Source organism: Filicampus tigris, chromosome 2, assembly GCF_054856515.1.
Source record: "Filicampus tigris isolate MCC_2025a chromosome 2, RoL_Ftig_1.0, whole genome shotgun sequence".
Taxonomy (NCBI): Eukaryota; Metazoa; Chordata; class Actinopteri; order Syngnathiformes; family Syngnathidae; genus Filicampus; species Filicampus tigris.
The window spans coordinates 29,001,869-29,021,779 of NC_141218.1; the positions used below are offsets into that span (position 1 = coordinate 29,001,869).

The following is a 19,911-nucleotide window of genomic DNA, read 5'->3' on the forward strand; positions in this document are numbered from 1 at the left end:
GTGTGTGCTTCCTCTTAGGCAGCAGGGAACATTGCTGACTCACACAATGCTCCAAAACACACACATACACCCTCACACAAGAAAAAGGATCTGTGAAGGCAATTGGTTTTTGATAAGAAATGATAGCATTCTTATTGCATTTGGATCCAAACAACACATTTGATCACGAAAACAATTGAACAAAATCAAACTCTGCTGGTGAAAAAAGTGTGCCGTATTTATGTAGTTCTGACGGCGTGCCCGTGTGTGTGGGTGCGTGGCCGTGTCCGTGTATGATGAAGGTTTTAGAATGCAAGATAAGACAAACATTTGACCAAAACAAATACTAGATTCATGAAAATGTTTTTTTAATAACTTAATGTATCAATTAGAAAATATATTAAACCTATTGCAATTCACAATGTTTAAATTAATTGTAAAAAAAAAAAAGATCAAACATAATGACTATAACATATCACTGTGTAACACACAAGATGTCATATACATAGGGCTGGTGGTATGGTTGAAAAGTGAAAAGTATCATGATATAAGTATTTCATATTAGTCGATATTGATATACTATATATACAGTATATATTGCCTGTATATATACTTACGAATGTCTCTTCATACGAAATTTTCAAGTTGCGAAACGCCTCAACAGGAAAATAGATAGATAATAGATAATAATAGATAATAGAAAAGTATGACAAAGGGATGCGTTTGGTTGATCACGCCAAAGAATATGACCGTAATGTATCGACAGTCGCCATGTTATTAAATCAGTTCTTTACAAAACGCCAGGCAAAAACCACTTCTTCACATTTTTTACTTGCCTGTGAAGTGCTACTCCGAGAGGGTCGGAGCTGGTTAACACCGGAGCTAACAAATTATTTAATTGTACGTCACACATCCACCCCAAGGTCTTGGCTCATGTTTGTATGCACCATACAATCTTATCGCAAGAGTTGCATTTATTTTAAAGAAAGTTAGAGCCACACTTTGATTCAGCCCCACACACGCATATCATAAAATGCAATTAATTATTTTACCTGATTTACAGGTATGAAATATTAGAACTTATTCACTGCTGGTTCAAAATGTTTTTTTTGTTTTGGAGCAGGCATTGCATTTATTGACATTTGGCTTCTTAAAACTTTTTCGTCAATGCACGTTAGCCGGATCACACAATTACGGCTTAATTGATTTTCACAAAAAATTGCGGAGGGGTCGGGATATGGTCTTTGCTACCTCTGCTATAACTTGTTTTCATCAATTGTCTCCCTGATCACACAATAATGCTGCCATTGGTTTTCAGGAAACTTTGTGAAGAGTTGAACACCATCCAAAGAATAACCCATAACATTTTGGCGCTGATCCAAATTGTAATTTTGAGTAGGTATTGTAATAATTGACGGCAACTTAAACGTTCCCAGTGTTTGTTAGCAGAATCACCCAAGAACAACTGAATCAGTTTTCACAAAACATTGTGGCTCCACAATCCAAAGAATAAACCATTAAATTTTGGCACTGTTGTGAGCAGCTATTGTAACTGTTGCTGTTGACTTAGTGACTTTATTTGGGAGCTTCATTGACAAGATTGTTTTTGTGAGCAGGTACTGTAGCGTTAAACGGAGATATGGAATGTTTTTCCTTCATTATTTTTAGCGGGATAACCAAAAAACTATTAGATTGATTTTTCACAAAACCTCACGCAGGTTTGGTCCAAGGGAGAAGCTATTACATTTTGGTGTTGATCCAAATTTTGTCAGAGAGCAGATATTGATGCTTACTTAGCCAGCTCCGCTGATGTTGTTTTCTTTGATATTTGTTAGCCGGAGCACACAAAAATGACTTAATTGACTTTCACAAAACTTTGTGAAGTTTCAGGGCATGGTCCAAAGAAGAAGCCATTAGGTTTGTGCTGATCCTGGATAATGTTGCAGATCCAGGCCAAAAAAGATTGCGAAAGAGTGCATTCGACCCCATTTCCAGTGAATAATGTATGAATCTTGATGACAAATTCCAACATGTAGGTATTGATCCAATTTGGATTTTTTTTGGAGTATCATTCCAGTTCTCATCTGATCGCTTCTTCAGGATAAACGACATTTGAATCATTAATATTTCCGCTTCACCCTGCGGGCTGAGAATGATCTTAATTGGACCCGAAGCGGCGCACTTAAGCACTAATGCAGGCTAACACTGTAGGAGTATTATGTATGTATTATGTAGATTGTAATTCCATTGGCATAGCGAGGCGAACCATGTATTGTGTGATGTCTTTAAGTATGCAGTATCTGTGCAACTGCAGCTGTAATCACCGCAGTGTGTGCATGTGTGGAGACATGTGGATGTGACAGCTGTGCTTGTTTTTGCTGTATTACGTCTCCACTGAGCCAAATGGTGAGGTGGTTGTGCAGAAACTGCGGATGGTGGCATGTGTTGTTGTGTAAAGTAGCAACGCCTCATTAAGGCATTGATTGAGCGAGCTGTCAATCTGCATCATCTGTCGTCTAGTAATTTTTCAGGAACGCACTAGTCGTCACACGTCGAGGATATGTGAAAAATCATGCAATGTGGATGCAGGCCACTAGTTGGCAATGTGTTACGAAGAAACAAAACACACACCAAAAAGTGTTGTGGAAACGGCACACAAACATTCGGATTATTTCAACATTTTGGTTGTTTTAAAGTGACTTTTTCCTTGGTATAGTACAATTGTCTTGTACGATTTTTTTTTTCTTCCTAATAATGCAACAACAAAGATAATGACTTTTTTTTACTAATATTGCAACTTCATTCTGCTGATATTGGGATTTGATTTACCTTAAATAATTAATTTTCTTTTAATTGGAGGTGCAACTAATGATTATTTTAATAATCAATTATTTTGTTGATGTTCGTAACATGTCAATAAATAGGCAAAAATGTTGATCACTTTATTCCAAAGTAAAAGCAAATGTTTCATTTTGATTCAACACAAAGGTAACAGTCTGCTTTCATGGAGGATTGCAGAAATTTGACAATATTTACTGTTGAGAATCTGAAATTCTGATGATTTGGACAATTTTAAATTTAAAAGGTCTATCTCAACGATTATCACAAAATAAATATGGATTAATTTGATAATTGATTGATGTTGAGTAATATGATCTAATATATTAATTGTTGCACCTATCCTCATAATATTGTGACTTTGATTTGGTAATATGATTTTATTACCAAAAAAAAACAGATTTGTATTCTTTTAATATTAATTTTATTCACCTTAAATAAGGATTTATTTATAAAACTGACTTTTTTCAATATTGTGGCTTTATTCTCATGATGTTGTGATTTTATTCTATACGTTTTAGCTTTATTCCTGTAATATAACTTAGTTCTTGTAAGATCATGACTTAAGATATTATTGTGACTTAAATGTGGTCATTTAGCGTTTTTTAAATAATATTTCAGGAGTGGACATCAAGCCTCGAGCCACCATGAGCCAAGTGGCCCTGTCGAAAGCAGTACTGGCCGCGTATATTCATCATGTCATACTTTGAGTTTTTTAGTGATTATTTCACATTTAGCGTTGTTATTTTAGTTGTTTCTGCCATTTTTTTTTCTTTTTTACATGGATGAATTAATTTTGTCGGTGGAGTGTGTGACGCTTGTGGGCATGTTGTGATCCAGTGACTTTGACAGTCGGTATGCCCCCCGAGGCCTCCATTCACTCGTGATATGTATGGGAAAAGACCGTCGCTGTTGTGAGTGTGTGACAGCTGTTTCACGCCACGTCCTTTTGACCTCCAGCCCGTCACCCCAACACATACACATACATGCACACACATTTTTAACAACACACATTTTGGCACCCCGGTCATCTCCAGAAGAGCTCCACCAGTCCTGGCTGTGATTGAGTTTCAAAACAAACCTACCCCCTCACTGCTTTTCTGGCACCATCTTTTCCCACCGCAATGGGGGTGAGGTGGCTGTTTATTGATAGTGACACCCCCAAATATCACACATGCACACTAGCGGTGAAGGATTAGATGAATTTTTCCCACACCTCGTCATCGGTCTTGTGTGCGCGTGTGTATCGAGATGGTTGTTGGGGGGGTTGTTGGTCTCTCTGATGTTTAGAAGTCTGGCGATGGTCTCGTGAGATGCTAGGGGGAGTGTGTGCCTCTGGAGGACCACGATGAAGGCTTCCAAAAGGAATTGCCATATTTAGATGCACAGCAAGGGGAAAATAAATAAAGAGTATCACTTGGTCTTGTGCTTTGACTAGAAGTATAAGTTTAGTACGCACAAGTATCCCAAGAATTCATCAAAATGGGACTTTGGCACGTCCCTGGTGGTGTTGATGCAGTCGTAGCGACTTCTCACATTTTGAACAATTAGATTTTCTACACATAAGATGCATTTGGAGAAGACATTCATAGTTAATCTTGGCTTTTTAAAATTACCTTAAAATAATATTTAAATGATAAATAATAATAATTTATTATTATTATTATTATTATTATTATTATTATTATTATTATTATTATTATTATTATATAAGGGCTGCAGCTATTGAATAATTGGCATTCCCCTAAAAAAATTGGTTATAAGTACAATGACAAAAAACACGTTGTCAAAAACCCCCCACAAAAGACAAGTACAAGACAAAAAAAAACATTATTAAATGTTTAAAATTTTAATTAATAAATTACATTTAATAATGAATGACCAACTGATTTTCATTTTTAGATATTCAACTATATTATTATATAGTTGTATTTTATACTTTTATACTATATACTTTTTATACTATATAATATTTTATACTTAAATTTAAACTGTGCATAGCAGCACACTATTTTCCTTTCTAGAAAAATTAGGAAGCTTTTAGACAAATCTCTCTACATGGAGATAGATTTTGGTCAATTAGACGGAAGTGATGTCAGAACAACAGTTTCGATTTTGCCTGATAAAACAATACACTTGAGTAAACCTGGCTTGTTAAAAAGTGACTGATTGGAACGGCAACTGTAACAAGCTGTCAGCATCAAAGTGTGCGGAGTCGTTTATGTCTACTGCCTTTGAAAAGTAATCTGACGGCTTTTGCCAGCCTGTATGGGGCACTTGAGCGCTGCTAGCATTTGCTTATACTTGCTAGCGCCGCTACCCTTTGCTAGTGCTGGAGCTCCCGCTAAACGCTAGCAAGATACGCCGTACAATACAGTGTCAGCGTAAGTAAGTCATCTTTAGCGCCCTTAATTAGTGACTCGATGTTATATCAGGACACTGTTGTGTTGTTGAAGACGAGAGCAACAGTTTGTGAGGGCAAATGCCCCCAAACAGAGTCAAGTCAGCCGTTATGCCATGACATTCGGCCGGGAACAACTCCATAGCTCGGCATTGATGCATTAATTGTTAAGACAAGGTTTATTTTGACGTTGGCATCGACGGCGTGTTACTCTCATGTGTAGCATGAACAATTGTTGCTGTGGTTAACTTTTCTCCTTCTTGGCAGTGTACAGTACACGTAAATAAGCGGGTACTCGAGGCAAAAAAAAACTTCTCCTCACGAGGGTCGCAGGCATGCCGGAGCCTCTCCCGGTTGTCTTCGGGCAGCAGGCAGGGTGCACCCTGAATTGGTTGCCAGCCAATGGCAGATGAATTAACATCTCCAATTCAAATGTTTTGGGCTTTTCTCCACAAGTGCACGAGACTTTCGATGCATGTGTGCTTGTTGATAAAATGGCAACATTGATAGACACCTTCGTTCCTTTTTCCTCCCTCCTCCCTGCTTGTTTTAAGAGTCGTGACCACACAGCTAGTTGCACACACGCACGCACAGACACACGCGGATGAAATGATGATAGGGAAGGAGAGGAGGGTGGAGCCTCACCTCCAAGACAGCCAGAGGAGGAAAGGAGGAAGGATGGAGAAGGAATGGAGGAAGAAATAGTGTGCACGTGTGTGTCCAGGCCATTTAGATTAGTCACTGTGATATAAATGCTTAATCTGCCCGGATACAGTCCGTTCCATGTTGTTTATATAGAACAGCAAAACGGCGGATTAAATGTTGCACCCCGTCATCCCGCCGCTGTGGAATACCTTTTCATGCAGGCGGTCACCGTCCCATCTCTGTTACGCTTTTGGTGTTATCTCCCTTATCGACTTCATCCCTCCGTTCCACATCGATTACATTTACCAGCATCCAGAAAAAAAGATGTTTGAACTTTGTTCATCACAAAATTCATACATATCGTAAATTGTACTGGAGGGTGTTGTCTATCTATGCCGATATACAATTTAATGCCGGAGGAGGTCTTCGTACCGGACTTTGCGTCCACTACAATCAGGAGCACTGCAGTGTTTTACTTTATCACTTATTGTGTAGCACATCAATTGGTTGGTTTGTTGGGACTGGCGACAAGGGGCTGATGCAAAATGTCAATTCTTGTTAAATCAGTCTTGTCCTCCACGTGTCGTGTTACTTATCTGTACATTTCCTAGAAATCCTACTCGACGACCTTGACTGCACAAACAGTGCATCGGTGTGTGTGCGTGTGTGTGTGTGTGTGTGAGAGAGAGTGTGTGTGATACGTGTTTTGTGTGCCGCAGGGCAGCTCACCGTATCACAGTGGAAACGAGACAAACACAATTTACTGGCACTTGTGATGTGTGGTTAGCATTATGATAACTGAACTATACTAAAGCTAGGACTGGCAAGGAAAATCCATGTTCATTTGGTTTATCCTTTAACCAGCGAATCTCGAATCAATGGGTTACTAATTGTACTTTTGTTGAAAAACACATCATTGTCCAAAAAAAGTAAAAAATCCAATTTTTATAATGATAAATTGTAACTCAAGTGTCCGTATATAACACTTTATCTACACCACAAACAAACATTGCACACCGACGTGCTAATGCAGCTGCGTCAACCTATGGAGAGATTTTCCTTTTTAGTTTAAAATAACTAAATATATAACTGAAACCTCCTGCATCTTTTGCCTGTACTGGCTATCGGCAAAACCCAGGGTGTTGTTTTTTGCCTTTTGCTTTTGGTAAAGTTTTGAATCCATCGAATTCTGTTGTGCCAGCTAGCTCACGTTAAGCTAACCACCTCCGGTCCAGCGTCCAAGTTTGCAAATTCCCTTCGTGCAACGACAGTATCAGAGGCCAATAGTGAAGTAACAACAAAGGCGTGGTTGATACAATGCCTACATGGGCTTCATTGGCTGATTGCTAAGCAGTTGAATTTGATGCTCATCAGCCGGCTTAATATTTCAAGACACGCACAAACGTTTCCGGGTTTCGTTCTTGAAGAGTGTGCTTCACACGACACTATGCATCCCCCATATACATACTGTACATACATACATCACACGTGTTGCCATTCAAACATTCCTAGTACACTAGTACACGTGACAATATGCTATGATTCATACTCATTTGCATTTGCTTTTAACGGCCAATTTACATCTCAATTCGGGTCACCACCGATTTGTGCACGGCCCTAGTACTGTATATACACTACTGTGTATGTATGGATGCAAAGGATATTCCCGTCCTTTGCTTTAATTTCTCAGTCAATAATGGATGAGTTATCAAACGCATATACATAACAAGATGATGTGCCCTTGGTTGAGGTCTCCGCTCCACTCAGTTAATATGTGACTCGGAGTCACACTGAGGCATTTACGGTAGTGACTTACTTTCGTCAACAAACACGACTCTTAAGATTTGTTCGTACTAAAATATTGGAACACAGCTCTGATTGATTCATCAGGGGTTCGAGTACTATAGTTAGCCTTTATTGTTCCCTAATGGGGGAGTATTGAATGTTTTTGTGTTTGTTTTTTGTCCTTAAAAACATTTACATTTTTTTTCTACCCCAATGTTTGTCAATGGGTATTGATTATAGACCCTACGTGTATTTTCACTTTCACGGGGCGGCCCGATCCCCCGCTAATGGTACCACTGGTTGCCCTGGTTACATAAATCACTAGTCTAGATCACGGGTGCTCAACCTTTTTTAACCCAAAATCTACTTTTCAAGTAGCCAAGATCCCGAGATTGACCACTTCAGTGTCAACATCGCAAACCCACACACAATTTCCAGCCTGCAGTAACTAACCTCCCAACACTTTTTCTTGTTGTCATACAATCACTAGACATCTCTCTGCGCCTCTCTCATCAGCACACACACGAGCATGCAGGCGCTACATACACACATGCACTCACGTATATACGACAATCTGCCTCATGAGTAATAGCCATAACGATGGGCGTAACCAGCCCATTTTTGGGGGTGCTCAAGCAATTCACGAGAATTTGAATAGAGACGATTTTTATCAAAATGTGCAGTGAATGTAAACATAAAAGGTAACGTAATGTAAACATAAAAACACAGCTCGTAGCGCACGTCTAGTACTTTGAAGAGTCTTTTGAACCCCTCGTTTTCCTCTGTTTTAATGGGAATCATGTCTTCAGCAAGGTAATAAGTCACTGCCTCAGTTACTTCTTTACACTGCTTGCTTGTTTTTTCATATGAAGTGCTCTTGTTACACAACTCTGTTCCCGTCGGTTGCGTTAGCTTGCAGCTAGCGGCTGCCTCTGGCTACCATGTGTCTGATCTCCGTTTGCTTTGGCTGTTGGCGTTGACGTCTGAACCGAGCCTCTGCAAACTTTGCAAATAACTGGTTTGCGCTTTCTCAGACGAGGAAAAGCCAAACCAAATCGACACTGTGGATGTGGAGTTTCTTTTCAGGACCAACTCTGCTTAGTGGTGACTTTTTGCTATTGCTGCCCGCTATACAAACAAACAGGGAGGCGGGGAGTGTCACGTACGGTGCACTTTGCGTGCTGTGATTGGTTGGTCGCGTATACGCGTCAGCGGCTTTGCACCGCCATAGAGCTAAACTGTTTAGAATGTGCCATGTAGACGATCAAACGATCTTTCGGCTTTATGAGATCGTGAACACCTCAAAACGCTTAACGATCTAATATCGTCATATCGCCCACCCCTAGTTGAAGGTAGGAAGGTAGGAAGTTACTTGACCCATTGTATTCAGTTTAATTCTTTGCACTTCAGTATTACTATTCCTTGAAAAGAAGTTGTACAACATATTTAGATTGGGTGTGTTTAATTTTTTATTTTTATCTTATTTTTATTTTTTATTGATTTGAATACATTTTACTCTGTGCTCTATACAAAATACATATGTATTTTATGAACAAATGAAAAAAGGATAATAGAATATTGCCATTCATTTCATGCAATTTTAAGGAAAAATTCTTTACTGGGAAATATTCTTTATATTCTATATTGCTGGTGTCGGTCCAAAGCCTTGTTCCTCCAAAATGATCACTTTCCAGGAGACCCCCAAAATGGCAAGTTTGTTCAGTTAGCATTGCATCGTGAAAGAGAGCAAGCCATTTTGGACTCTTTAAATTTGTCAATAATGTGTAAAATAACAAACCTATGACCGATAGTATAGATTTTTGAAAAAATATGAAATTCACCAAAATGTGACTTATGAGGTTTTGACCCGACGCTAGTGATATATTCTTTTAAATGAGCTGTACTAGGCTTTAGTCAAAATTGTATGTGTCAAAAATACTCATGGTATCGGTACTTGGTATTATTGGTGATTACTCAAGAGTTGAATACTCGTACTAATATCAGTTTGAAAAGAAGTGGTATCAAAAGTCCCTAATAATGTCATACTCCTAATACAGAAATGAATGTGTACAGCAGCAAGATTAGTCAGCAGCGTTGCATGTAGCAAAAGAACGATTATGACGGATGGACTACAAAACAAAGACATTTTTGGAGTCCTTTTGCACAAGGCCATCCTAAATTGTGTCATTTCATTTGATGTCCACGCGAGGCGGGACAATAAGAGTCACGCGCCACCCGCGGCATGTGACAGGAAGACCTGACAGAAAATGAGAAGCGTGGTGCCGTAGCGTGCACTTGGATGATGGAGCTTGTTCCCGTCGGTTGCCTCCTAATGAGCTTGTTCCCTCGCCGAAACTGATTGGGAGTGTTTGACCTACCAAGGACACTTTGTGTGCATTAATGCGGCAGTACTAGTGATATGTATGTAAGTGTTTCACCTCTACTATGCTAACGTGGATGCTAATGTCTTGCAGTAGAATGTATGTGGCAGCCTTAGCGCTAGTAGAACTCAAATTCTTGTAGGAAGCATCTGCTATATGTAAAGGCCTAGCCTCTGGTAAATGCGAAGGTTTTGTAGTCGTATACATGTAATTGCCTCACCTCCAGTAGATGCTAATGTATTGTACTTGTACAGTATATACGTAAAGGCTTCACCTCTAGTCAATGCTGACCTGTGGATTTAAAGGCCTCACTTCTAATACATAGTAATATTTTAAGGCCTCACCTATAGTTGAGTCTGACTTGTATGTAAAGGACTCACCTTCAGTAGATGCTCACTTTGTCATAGTATGCACACTGCACAGTATATAAAGACCAGAGGTGGGCATCGTCTATCTGTCACTAACTTCCTGTCTGTATTTCCGGCTGACCCACATGGTCCAAGTCCATCCCTCGAGTACAATCTTCACGTCACGAGCAGTCGCCACATGAGCAGACACGCCACCAGATAAAGAAAAATTCTCAAATAAAAACAACAGACGCACACACATCTTGTACTATGTACAGTAAAAGCCTCACCTTGAGTACGTCTCATTAAGGCCTCACATGCAGTAGATACCACAAAAACAGTTGGGTTAAAAATAACACAATTTTTAGTCAAAAATGGACCAACATTTGTTGTGTTACTTTGTATTAAAGTACCCATGATTTGAGTTGTTTTGTACAAAACTACCCATTTTGGGGGGTTTTCTGCAAAAGCAACCCAAAGGTTGGGTCAAATTGACCCAGGCAGTGGATCGATCCATTTTTGACCCCAAAATTTTTAACCCAACTGTTTTGGGAATGCAATGACTTGTAGTGTATAGATGCCTCACTTGTAGTTGATACTATTATTTTAAGGTCTCACCTCTAGTTGAATTATTTTTGTAGTTTGTGTGTAAAGTAAAGGACTCATCTTCAGTATAGATAGTCATGTCTTGTCGTAGTATGTACAGAATGTAAAGACCTCACCTTCTGTAGATAGTAGAATGTAAAGGCCTCACCTCTAGTCTATAACTTTGTCTTGTAGTAGTAATATCGTACATACAGTATATACTAATACAAGACATTGACATTTATGTACATATACAAACACAGATACAAAGAAATATATTACAGTAATAGTGTAACGAATTGGGTTATCTGTGTTCTTGTCGAATTTGTGTCTTGCCAAGTTGTTTTGTTTCCGAGGTTAATGAATGCATCGTGCTCGATGGGAGGGCGTGCGAGCGAGAGTAGCGGAGGACGAAGAGGAGAGCCGTTGCTCTTTTTTAACTGAACGGTTGTCGTACTGTATTGGCGTCGGAATGCGGCCCACAGTAGCCGGTTGTACTAATAAAAATGTGATAATTGAACTACATCTGTGTTCTAGGAAGACGCTACAATATATTTTAAAGCTCAACGTCATCGGCAGGCGCGAAGGACCCGATCACTTCTGCTACCCACACCGGCTTGCTGCGGGCCGGATCTAATAATAAAGCAGTATCATCCCAGGGGCCGTAGAAAACCTTCTAGCGGGCCGGATGTGGCCCGCGGGCCTTGACTTTGATATATGTTTACTACAGCATCTGCTGGAGGTGAGGTTTTGCATATCGTCGCTGTCCTGTGAAAGACACCTATGTCCATTTTTTTCATTTTTTATTTTTTTTTAGGTGAATGGGGTTTCCGCTTTGCAGGCATCCCATCGATGTGAAAATGTATAAAAAAAAATGACAAAATTGGACATGTGGTTTTAACAGGACAGTGATGTTGTACTTCTACAAGACATTAACATGTACTGGAGGCGAGTAAAGAAAAACACACTTTCCAGTCTTTATTAGGTCAGTGTCATGTAAACGCAACCTTAGACTCTTCATTTGAAATTTGAAACATGACGATTCCCATTGGCACACACACGTACATGCACATTGACATCAGTGTGCATGTGTGAGCGTGCGCGTGTGTGTGTGAGAGGTCATCTGTGTGTGGCAGACGCTTCTCAAGTCTGCGGCAGCCTGCCAAGAGCAAGTCATGAGACCCGTGCATGAGCTAAATATAGAACAACACTCACTCACGATGCAAGCCAATGAGGATTACGCTGGAGTCAATCATGTCCAATCACACACCAACGCTCCTTGTATATGTGTGTGCGTAAAATGTCAGCTTGTCTTTCTTATTACCGGCCTGCCGGCGGCTGCGTGCAGACTTACCAGTCGGCCAGTTTCCATTTCCTTTAAAGCTTATTCTCGTTTAATTGTTTTATCAGGTCATTTCTCTTGCTGGCAAGAAGTTTGTGTCGTTTGTTAAATCACACCTCTGTCCCGAAACGACAGCATTCCCTTTTACACTGATGCCGACCGTGATACTACCTCCAAAGCCTTGAAATTGCTCAGTTCCCTCAGTCCTCCCTTTCTGTGTTGGTGCCTTTCAAAGACAGCATGAAAGGCGCAGGGCATCCCGCAGTCAGCCTACTGGATGATGTCTAAAATTGCTGTCAATCAGCTTGCAGTTTAACAGGGCGGGAGAAGTGAGTGCCATGTGTTTAACTTCATACCCCTGTTCCGGAACTACCTTTCACACTAGTGCAGTCCTGTTTCTGATATTACCACTGAAGTCCGTAAATTGCTTGGTTGAAATCATCCCTTCATTCCGTGTCATTGCCATTCGCTACATATTTTGGTAGTGGAATAACACAGCTTTGAAGGGCAGTGTGAAAGGGGATATTGTTATTACCTGTTGTGGACTGGGACAACTGCTTTTAACACAGCAGGGTGGTCGAAGTCAGTGACGTGTTCAACTCTACACGCCTGTTGAAGCATTACCTCTCACACGGGCGTCATCCTGCCTCATATACGACCTCTGAATCCAGAAAATTGCTCATTCGACGTTAACCGTCCCTTCCATATTGATGCCTCTCACACAGAACAGAAGAAAAAGCAAAGGTAGAAGACAAGAAGGTAGGCAGTGTGGAAGGGGCTTTTGCGAGCAGCTTGATTTTATCCTCTTTTTGAATAGATCAGGAATTGATCCACTTGTACCTTTCAAACAGAATCTGGTGAAAGTGTTGGTGATTTTCACGCTGAACAAAAACACGGGTGGAAAAAGAGACAGTTGGGTGTTAAATTTCACATCGCTGTCTCCCGGCATTACCAGACACACTTCTGCCTCACATTCTACCCCCGAAACGTGGAAATTGCTTGGTCAACTTTGGATCCTCTATTCTGTGCTGATGCATTTCGCATTAAATAGACTACAGAGAAAAAGCATATCCAGAAGATAGGTAGCGTAAATCAGAGACGGTTAAGACGTTTATTTATCATTTGAGACGGTGCAATTTGAACGGAATGACTTTTGTCCGGCACCGTGACAGCTCGAGAAGACTGGAACGAGGGGTAGAACAATCCTGAGTGACAGATCCGTTGAGATGGCAGGGTGATAGGTTGGCGGGAGGGAAAAGCCGATTCAGGGCTCAGGAATAAGAGTGTTGCGGCTCGGCGGGTTGGTGACGTTTGCGAGGAAGGATGATCCATGACGATTGAGCCACGCGACAACCTGTCATTCACTTGCCGCTCAGTTGAAAAAGCAGGCCTACACCTGCACCAAAAAGTCATGGATTCCATCTTGGCATTTGAGTCGCACCTCCAATACATTTTATGGAAATGTACAAATCATTATTTTACGTAATGCCGCGACTTGACAAACAAGGGGATCTGTTTATTTATGTCAGGGAAAATAGTGGTCCTAAAGTCATCTTCTACAGGTTAAGTATTTACATACTGTATATGCTACTATGCGACATTGGTATTTACTGGTGTGAGGCCTTTATCAATATTGTACTACTCGACCTCACCTCCAGTAAATGCCTCATTGCCAGTAGATGCTGTCTTGTCGAATATAAAGGCCCCACCTCTAGTGGATGCCATATTCTTGTAGCCGTATAAAACTTGCCTCCAGTTAAGCCTGCTCGATTATGAAAAAAATATTGATCATGATTGTTTTGGTAATAATTGAAATCACGATTATTCAGGTTATCATTTATTTTTGTGAACAAAACAAAAAAATTTTTAAACCTAAAAAATATAAAAGACAAATACATTTCTTTGAAACACATTATGCAAGTTTCTTTTGGACCAAACAAAATGTATAATATTAGTTATTACAAAATAAAAAAAGGTGCGAATGTATAAATTCAAGTATGATTTCCTTGTGGAAATATAAATGCATAGTAATACTATTTTTTTTACGATTATGCCAATTTTGTAATTGTGGAGTGTAATAATCGTAATCGTAATTGAATGTTGATTAACTGCACAGCCCTACCTCTATAATATGTCTAATGATTAGCTGTCCACTATGTGTGTGTCTGTAGTCTGTGCTTGATGTTTCGAGTGTTGTTGTTGTTGTGTGTGTGTGTGTATGTGTAACGGGGGTGGGGGGGTGCGTGGGGGTGCGTGGGGGTGTGCGTGTGCATGCGTAAGTGCGGTCCCGATAATCGATAGTCCTTAGATGTCATGTTAAACCACTTCCTGTCAAAGTGACCTCCAAGAAAATAAGAAGGGTTGGGGAGTGGAGTGGGGTGTCATCGTTATTCGTCCATCTTCATGCGCTGCGAGGGTGTGAGGTAATTACAGTGAAGTTGCCTCCTCATCACCATTCCTCAACGTTTCACCTTCACACCGCGTGACACACTATCACTATACTCTATAAATGTGAGTGGATGTGAGTGTTTGTGCAGAATGTACTCCACTGGACACACTAATGGAAGGACTCCTATGTGCCAATTTAACTTAATTAACCACCAGACCAGGAAGCATATTAAACATGTTAATACTTTAAAACTAGGGCTAGGAGGTATTGCCTTTAAATATTTTTGTTCCTCACGCAAAAATCCAATTTTGCCTTTTTATTCAAATAAGGGGGTAAAATAACTTTAAAATTACTGTTTATAAATACGCAAATGATAGCGAATTAAAAAAAAAAAATTTATATTCGTTTTTTCCCTGTTCCCATATTTGCTTTCTTTCGCCTGATACTAAACATAAATAAAACACAGATGATTCTAGATAATGTGAATAAAAGTGTTTCCTCTTGGAAAAATGCCCCGCTCGTCAAAACTTGTATATTATATATTCAAATGTTTGGGAAGTGTATGCAGTATAGGCTATGTGAAAGACTGTATACATTTGGCATTCGATAGAGAGTTGACCTCATCAGACATTACGATCATGCTGGTTGATGACATCATCGTGTCTGCCTCAGGGGACAATGGCTTCAACAACCACATCTGACCAGGCGCTGCCGCCTGCCAGTAACCTGCATCCATGTCGAGCAGTCAACCACCCTCCCGGCTGCTCGGGAACTACCGGGAAACCCCAGACTATAAGCTAACTTGCGCCACTCCAGCGAAGAACTGGGTCTTGCGATTCGGTGAACGATTCTTTTGAACGGTTCTTTTTGATGAACTGATTCTACTGATTCAGTTCACTGAAAAGAACTTGTCATGCCCATCACTTCTGTACCAGCGATTGAGTCTGGTGCGTCGTCACATCAAGTGCATTTCTGAGGCGGGGCAAACATGAACAAATAGACAGAGAAATGAACCAATTAGCGAAGAGCGATCATCAGCTGCTGCGATGTTACTGACTATGTGTTTCTCCTCATTTAAAATCAGAGTTTATCGCTGAATGTCTCTACCACGTGGCATTTTGAATGTTATGAGAATACGCACATAAGGGATACGTCACAGCTAGTAAAATAATTTGATTGGATGGTTCGTTTTGAACCGAGGCCCAGCCGCGTTGAAGGGCTTGGTCTCCAGACCCACCTTCTTAGTGGGTGTGGCTTGCCAGCCTAGTACATTTGATCAGTGGGTGTTAGTTTATGTGCTCACACAGCAGCATCCACTGTAGCGACTGCTGCTCAACTATGTCATCAAGATTCGTGCATATCAGAAATTTTGAATAGCACTCTTTTGACATCAATAATTGTCCTCTGTAGTGTCTGATGCACAAAAAAACAAAAAAATCATCTACATATGGAATCAAACAGCTTTTGAACAATTGCTAAACCTAAAAATACCAAAATAGGCCTTATTGTACTGAGCAGTTACTGTCACATGCATTAGCAGAGTTATCTTGAATATGAGATGCCGTAATTTAAGCATGTTAGCTTAGCATCTAAATTGAACCTTCGTGAATAGTCGTCGTCATCTGGTCTTCGTCAAAGACAAGCGCCCCCTGGAGAAGAAAGCGTTTAAATTTAGCGACGTGGGACGTTGCAGAGAGGCCGGTCGGCTTTTCCACGCCGACACGCTTCTTTTAGCGCCGTAAGCGCTCCTACGTGCAGGCGGGAGCACTATAAATAGCTCGGCTTTCATGCGCCGTCATCCCGGCAGCCTCACTCTCACTCTCTCTCGCTCCCCCCACTGTTACCAAGAGCAGAGCTTGACCACACATGGAAGTCAAGACCATTTTGACTAATAATATACAGCAGCTATGAATGTCATAGGCAGTTTGAACCGCGGACTATATCTTTTACTCTGGCGTTTATTTCCAACAGCATGGTGGATCTAAATTGTCCATAAGTGTGATCGTGATTATGGTGAATGGTTGTTAGAGGCTGGCAACCAGTCCAAGATGTACCCGGCCTCTCTCCAAAAGTCAGCTGCCATAGGCTTCAGCTCACCCAAGACCCTAGTCGGCAGATAGAAAATGGAGTGATGAACAGATTTTTGTGGTCTTTTTCTTTATTTCTATTGTGCACGGTGGTTAGTGTGACTAACTGGCAAGCAACGATGGCATTTATTATATGCCATACTACAATGATGCCTTGAGATGCGAGAGACCCGACTTATGAATTTTTAGCGATACGAGCCGTCGTGTGGCCAATGTTTTGCTTTGGCTTGTGAGCAAAAATTGGAGATTTGAGCTTTGTGGTGGCAGTGAACTAAACTCAACTCATTTTCTCAACAGTAGTTTGGCAAATAATAGACAATTAATAATAAAAAAAAAATGCTTCAAGTTGTTTATTGCCTCCCACTTAAAGGTTATTATCAAATTAAACATATAACAAAGAGTTACATGTTATTTAAAACAACCACATAGCTTCATCTTAACTTAATGCTAACAAACGATGCAAAATGTCAGAAACGGGCTAACGAATAGCCAAAGCTGGGCAGCGACCCTCCCTCCCCGGTTTCCGTCCTGCATATTCAATCGACCCACATGGTCCCAGTCGGTCGGCCAACCGAACGGACTTTACCGATACAGCGTCACATGCAGGTGCCGCACTCCTGACACGCGGTCGAGTAAGGAAACAATAAAAAATAAAAGGGTACGGTGTACCTTGCGGTCCCACTGACGCAATGACATGTGTCCCATATTCTTTTTATTTCACCGCACAACGCTGTGCGTGTGTGTGTGTCAGTTGTTTTTGTTTGATATTTTTTCTTTGTTTGGCGGCGTGTCTGCTCGTGCGGCACCTGCGTGTGAGATAAGATTATGTAATCGACGCCGATTGGCCGTCGCCGGCAAAGGACAGGCCAGGACCACGTGGGTTGAATATGCGGGGACGGGAACCGGGGACGGTTGTGAAAAAACCCCGGCTACGCGTAGACAAGGCCTGAATGTCTGCATTATACTGCCCCCAGGCTGCCTAGGTGCGAACACTGGAAGGAGCAGCACATTGAATTGAAGCCCAAATGTGGCAAAACCTGATTAAATCTTTACATACTATTTAATGACATCAAAACAGTGTGCTTTTATGAAGTCTTTTATTTTTTTTCTTCTTAATAAAGAACAGAGAATTTTTTTATGCTGGAACGGGTTGAAGTCATTTCCATTCAATTGAGTATGGAAAGATGATATGAGTGTTATGATGTTATGGTCACGGAAGAAATTAAACTCGTATGTCAAGGCACCCCTATATCAGTCACTGAGTGTGCTGTGGACTATTTTCTGACGCTGTGGCTCATTTCTAGTCGTTCTGTTTATTTCTACCAGAGGTGGGCATCGTCTATCCGTCACTAATTTCCCGTCTGTATTTCCGGCTAACCCATGTGGTCCCAGTCCGTTCCTCGTCTGCAACAGTCAATGGGCATCGAGAACAGAATTTTCACGTCACACGCAGGTGCCACACGAGCAGACAGGCCGCCAAATAAAGGAAAAAATATCAAATAACAACAACAGACACACACACGCGCAGCAAATGGGGCACATGTCATTGCATCAGTGTGACCGCAAGACACACAACACTGTTTTATTTTGAATTTATAGCTAGCATGAATGACCGGCGAGGCGAATGACGGCATAAATTATCACACAATTGTGAGCTTGCATGTGACTCAGTGTTCCATGGAGTTTTTTTCTTTGTCTGCGTTATTTCTACCCGTCATGTTTATTGCTAATGGGAGTAGGAAAAGTTGATCAAACCTGAGTATGCATTCGAGCAACTCACCAAGTTGGCAGTGGGCCTAAGCATGGCATGGATTTCTTAATGTAAGTACACATACTTGTAAATTCCATAGTCCTTTTGGTAAATGTATAAACCTGCTGAACTCATTCTGAACTCAGATTTTCCCTGGAAGTGTTCCCTTTCAATAACATCAAAGGTATCAGTAGTCTCCCATATACTGTAATTTCATGCCCATTTTTTCCTTAATCTTAATCTGTCTTTTTTCCCTCTCTCCTAATGGCCTAGTTAAACCCTCATATCAGTAGCCAGAGACATACTCATGGATTCATTTAATGCCTGCTATTGTCTTTGTGGAAGACACTAAGGCCAGGAGAAATAACCCCAATTTTTTATTTGCATCTCGTTTTCGGCTTTTTTCAACCGCTCGCCGCAGGCAACTCGGGGTGCTCCTCGCCGCACCACCGGAATAATCACGGCATGAACTCTGACTGACCCTCTTTTGGCTGCATGAGAGAGCTCGCTTCCCGGGAAAAGAGATCCACTCCAGTCACGGCTGCTTTTGGATCGTTATACGTTCGTGTAGTGACTGATCCGCACCTTTGACATCAAGGGCCCTATTTTCATGGCCAGTCCAACCTTAGCGCAAAGTGCAGTTTAACTGACGTGCAGGAGATGGGTGAGCGCGGGGTACGTTTAAAAGGAACTGCAAGATCTCTACTTGTGGATGATGTAAAGTGGCCACTGTGAAGTGGACACCTGGAGAATGCCTTCCACCCCCAATTGTCACACCAGATACACCAATCCAACGTCGGAGGTCGTGAAGCGTCGTGGCGTCCGATTGCGCCGTCTGATTGGTGTAGTGACCGCCGTCGTAGTGTCGTAACCATCAGGAAAATTATCATAACCTGCTCAATACTACAGTAGATGTCACACTAACGGCTCTATAAACCTCTGTGCACATTTTCTACGAGTGATGTTTAAATAAATAAATGAATAAATAAATGTTTGCATTTAGCTTTCTTAAAGTATAATTTACATGTAGTCTATAAAATATAAATAATCAAGTATATATAGAAACTGTGTAATATATTTACTGTATGTCACTCCTTTGTGTGCAAATGTTCATAAATGTTTAACAATATTTAAAATGTTATTTTCTTTTCAAGCATATCCTAATTCAAAATAATAACACATTTTAAAACAAATTGAAGTTCTTTCGTCAGTTATAATCTTGCTGGTTTTGCTGATTTTAGACGTTTGTTGAGGTGCCATTTCGGTATCGGTATCGAGGTACTTTATGCAGGTATAGTATCGAAGTCAAAATTTTAGTGTCGTGACAACACTAGCCCACTGTAGTAACTGATGCAAAACTTTGACATCAACTCATATGCATA

At 40.8% G+C, this 19,911-nt stretch overlaps 1 protein-coding gene across 5 annotated transcripts in view; it reads left to right on the forward strand.

Moving 5' to 3' along the window:
* The window catches only part of ppargc1b (peroxisome proliferator-activated receptor gamma, coactivator 1 beta), a 100,263-nt gene that overhangs the window by 45,049 nt on the left and 35,303 nt on the right, over positions 1 to 19,911 (forward strand). For 2 of the 5 annotated variants that reach the window (XM_086023324.1, XM_086023325.1), the window contains one exon: positions 11,499 to 11,703. The exons of the other annotated variants lie outside the window; for them this stretch is intronic. In XM_086023324.1, the coding sequence (XP_085879450.1) occupies positions 11,650 to 11,703 (54 nt within the window). In that variant the 5' untranslated portion in view covers positions 11,499 to 11,649. The remainder of the gene's footprint in view (positions 1 to 11,498; positions 11,704 to 19,911) is intronic. 5 annotated transcript variants of the gene reach the window in all.